Source organism: Triticum urartu, unplaced genomic scaffold (genome assembly GCF_003073215.2).
Source record: "Triticum urartu cultivar G1812 unplaced genomic scaffold, Tu2.1 TuUngrouped_contig_5283, whole genome shotgun sequence".
Lineage (NCBI taxonomy): Eukaryota > Viridiplantae > Streptophyta > Magnoliopsida > Poales > Poaceae > Triticum > Triticum urartu.
This window is the reverse complement of record NW_024115947.1, coordinates 1-3,007: the sequence shown is the minus strand read 5'-3', so window position 1 is coordinate 3,007 and position 3,007 is coordinate 1. Positions and strand designations below refer to the sequence as shown.

General features: G+C 45.6%; 1 protein-coding gene across 1 annotated transcript; it reads right to left on the bottom strand.

The window, feature by feature from the left end:
• Positions 1–1,625: 1,625 nt before the first annotated feature.
• On the bottom strand, positions 1,626–2,962 carry LOC125529016 (transcription factor RSL2-like). Its single transcript, XM_048693426.1, has 5 exons — positions 2,748–2,962; positions 2,370–2,648; positions 2,210–2,275; positions 2,021–2,086; positions 1,626–1,869 (listed from the first exon to the last, which is right to left on the bottom strand). The coding sequence occupies exons 1-5, from the start codon at positions 2,955–2,957 to the stop codon at positions 1,774–1,776; spliced, it is 717 nt and encodes a 238-aa protein (XP_048549383.1). The 5' UTR covers positions 2,958–2,962; the 3' UTR covers positions 1,626–1,773.
• Between the last annotated feature and the right edge of the window lie 45 nt (positions 2,963–3,007).

The following is a 3,007-nucleotide window of genomic DNA, read 5'->3' as shown; positions in this document are numbered from 1 at the left end:
CAGTTCTTGTAAAGGATATGATAATCATTTAAACAAAGTTGTCAAACTTAAAGAAAAATAATCTTCCACTGTTGAAAAACATTAAGGATGTGCACATTTGTGCTTGATCATGAAGTGAAATGGACCATAAAGGGACATTTTAACTTGTTTTATTGAGAGGGCATGAGAAGTCTGAAGGGATCATCTTTCTTGGCCCGTAATAATACAAAAGGTGTCTTTATATATATGTTTGTTTTCACAGAGTATGAGAGAGATGGAGATGAATTATGTCGACGTCCAAAAAGAATAGCTTGAAGACCTTTGGATTTTTTATGGCAGCGCACGGACACCTTCCAAAGACAAGGGTTTTCGGGCGATGTTTTATGGCATTGCACGTGCACCTAATATACTAAATCCAGCTTTGACCTTATCATTTGTTTGACTCATTTATATGCATGCATTGTAGCCCGTAGCAACGCACGGACGTTTTACTAGTCATGTTTAATTATACACCTTAAGTTACACCTATGACCTATTGATTGGCTGTTATTCCCTCCGTCTCATAAAATAAGACGTGTTTTGACACTAATCTTATATTATGAGACGGAGGGAGTAACTAATATCGAGAAAATGAGGGAAAAACTACCCAGCGGCTAGATCAACCATCGTCCGATGTTCGGCTGTTGTTTATCGTCTGGATAGTAGTTCCGAAATTGGACATCCACTCCCATGCGGTGGAGAGATTCAATAAAAATTATTCAAGGCGTGAAGAACCAGTCGGAGTACCGCACTTTAGAGGCAGTTGTCACTTATGATTGCCGGAATTTGATGGCAAGCTTTGGAAGGGCGAGGATGATGCACCGGGGGCGAGAAGCAGATTCACGTGAACACTTGGTCGATTTTGTTTTATTGACAGGCCTGAGAGGTAAGGGGAACCACCCTCTTATTTCCCGGTTCCAGTTCTTGTAAAGGATATGATAATCATTTAAACAAAGTTGTCAAACTTAAAGAAAAATAATCTTCCACTGTTGAAAAACATTAAGGATGTGCACATTTGTGCTTGATCATGAAGTGAAATGGACCATGAAGGGACATTTTAACTTGTTTTATTGAGAGGGCATGAGAAGTCTGAAGGGATCATCTTTCTTGGCCCGTGATAATACAAAAGGTGTCTTTATATATATGTTTGTTTTCACAGAGTATGAGAGAGATGGAGATGAATTATGTCGACGTCCAAAAAGAATAGCTTGAAGACCTTTGGATTTTTTATGGCAGCGCACGGACACCTTCCAAAGACAAGGGTTTTCGGGCGATGTTTTATGGCATTGCACGTGCACCTAATATACTAAATCCAGCTTTGACCTTATCATTTGTTTGACTCATTTATATGCATGCATTGTAGCCCGTAGCAACGCACGGACGTTTTACTAGTCATGTTTAATTATACACCTTAAGTTACACCTATGACCTATTGATTGGCTGTTATTCCCTCCGTCTCATAAAATAAGACGTGTTTTGACACTAATCTTATATTATGAGACGGAGGGAGTAACTAATATCGAGAAAATGAGGGAAAAACTACTGGCGTCCGTCGAAACAGGATTCATCTCGAGGACAAATGAGCGTAATAAGGTAAAAATATCGTTCAATTTGTATTATATATGCCGTTTGTCTGTAATTTATGACTGAAATGAATTCAAGAAGGAATAATCTAAACACTTAAGAATCATTGTGCACGAATGCACATATGAACTGCCGAGAAAGTTGCTCGAGCCTCGTTGGCTCCAGAGCTGATCATTGCTGCGGCGGCGCGATCTTGAGGTCGAGGCCGACGTTGAAGCCGTTGTAGGCGATCGGCGCGAACATCCACATGTCATCCGAGCTCAAAAGCTGTGCACAACAGGAAACAGTCAGGATCAATTTGCTCAAAACAGTTTCTACTAGTCATTAATCTTCTGAAGATAAAAGTGCAGCCCTGAAAAACATCCATAGATTTCTAATAAAAGGGTTAATATATGGTTGGAGTTTCGCCAGAACCGACCTTGATCTGGAGCTGCATGAACTTGATGTAGTGAACTGCTTCTTCCAGCATCGTGCTGATGTCCACCTGAAAGCCAAATCTCGCATGCATTAGAAATTTATAACCACATCATCATTTCCCCAGATATTTGCATTAGTATAACAAATGTTCCAGTCGTAGCTCGAATGATTGAAATTTAAAAATAATTACCTTGGTTCCGTTAGGGATGAGGTTCTGCAGCACCTTCAGCCGCTCGTTGATCTTTTCTCTACGTTTCTGCTAACGACAACACAAACATTTCAGATTAATATTCAGACTTCATCACAGACGTTGTGGCCGACTGCGTTGGCACTTCTACCCATTAACTTACCCTGGCGTAGAGGCTCTGCGGGTCGGTGGCCGCTCCGCGCCCGGCCCTCGCCTTGGCGCCGCCGCCGTGGTCACCCCGCGACGACGACGTCTTCTTGGACGCCGAGCTCATGTTGCTGCAGGAGGTCATCTCCAGCGAGCCCTCCTCGTCGGAGAGGTAGTTGCTGGAGCTTTGCACGTGGTTGGTGGCCTCGCCATTGCTCTCTTCCTGGGCGCCTCGGCTGCACGAGCCCTTCGAAGCCTTCTTGGGCTGCGCGCTGCTCTTGCCCTTCCTCTGCACCTGCATCGATCAGACAGACACTCAACGCCGTCAGGCACCCTGACCCCGTGACATATTATGTCAAGAGCTGCCAGGAACTCAGGACACGTTTTCACGTACCGGTGGTGCCGTGGAGCGCGCCTTCTTCTTCGGGGCGGTGACCGCGTCGCTCTGAGTGCCGTTCTGGTCGCCGAACTTCCTCTTGCACGCCGCCGCCGACGTGCCGGCGCCGTCGTCCTGGTCGTCGAACTGGAGGTTCAGATCGACCATGAATCCAGCCGGATCGGCCATGATCTGCTCCTCCGGCGCCACGAAGAAGTTACCGGCCATGGCAGTGGCATCGCCGGCGTAGTAGCCGCGGCTCGAGTAACCCGCGCCGG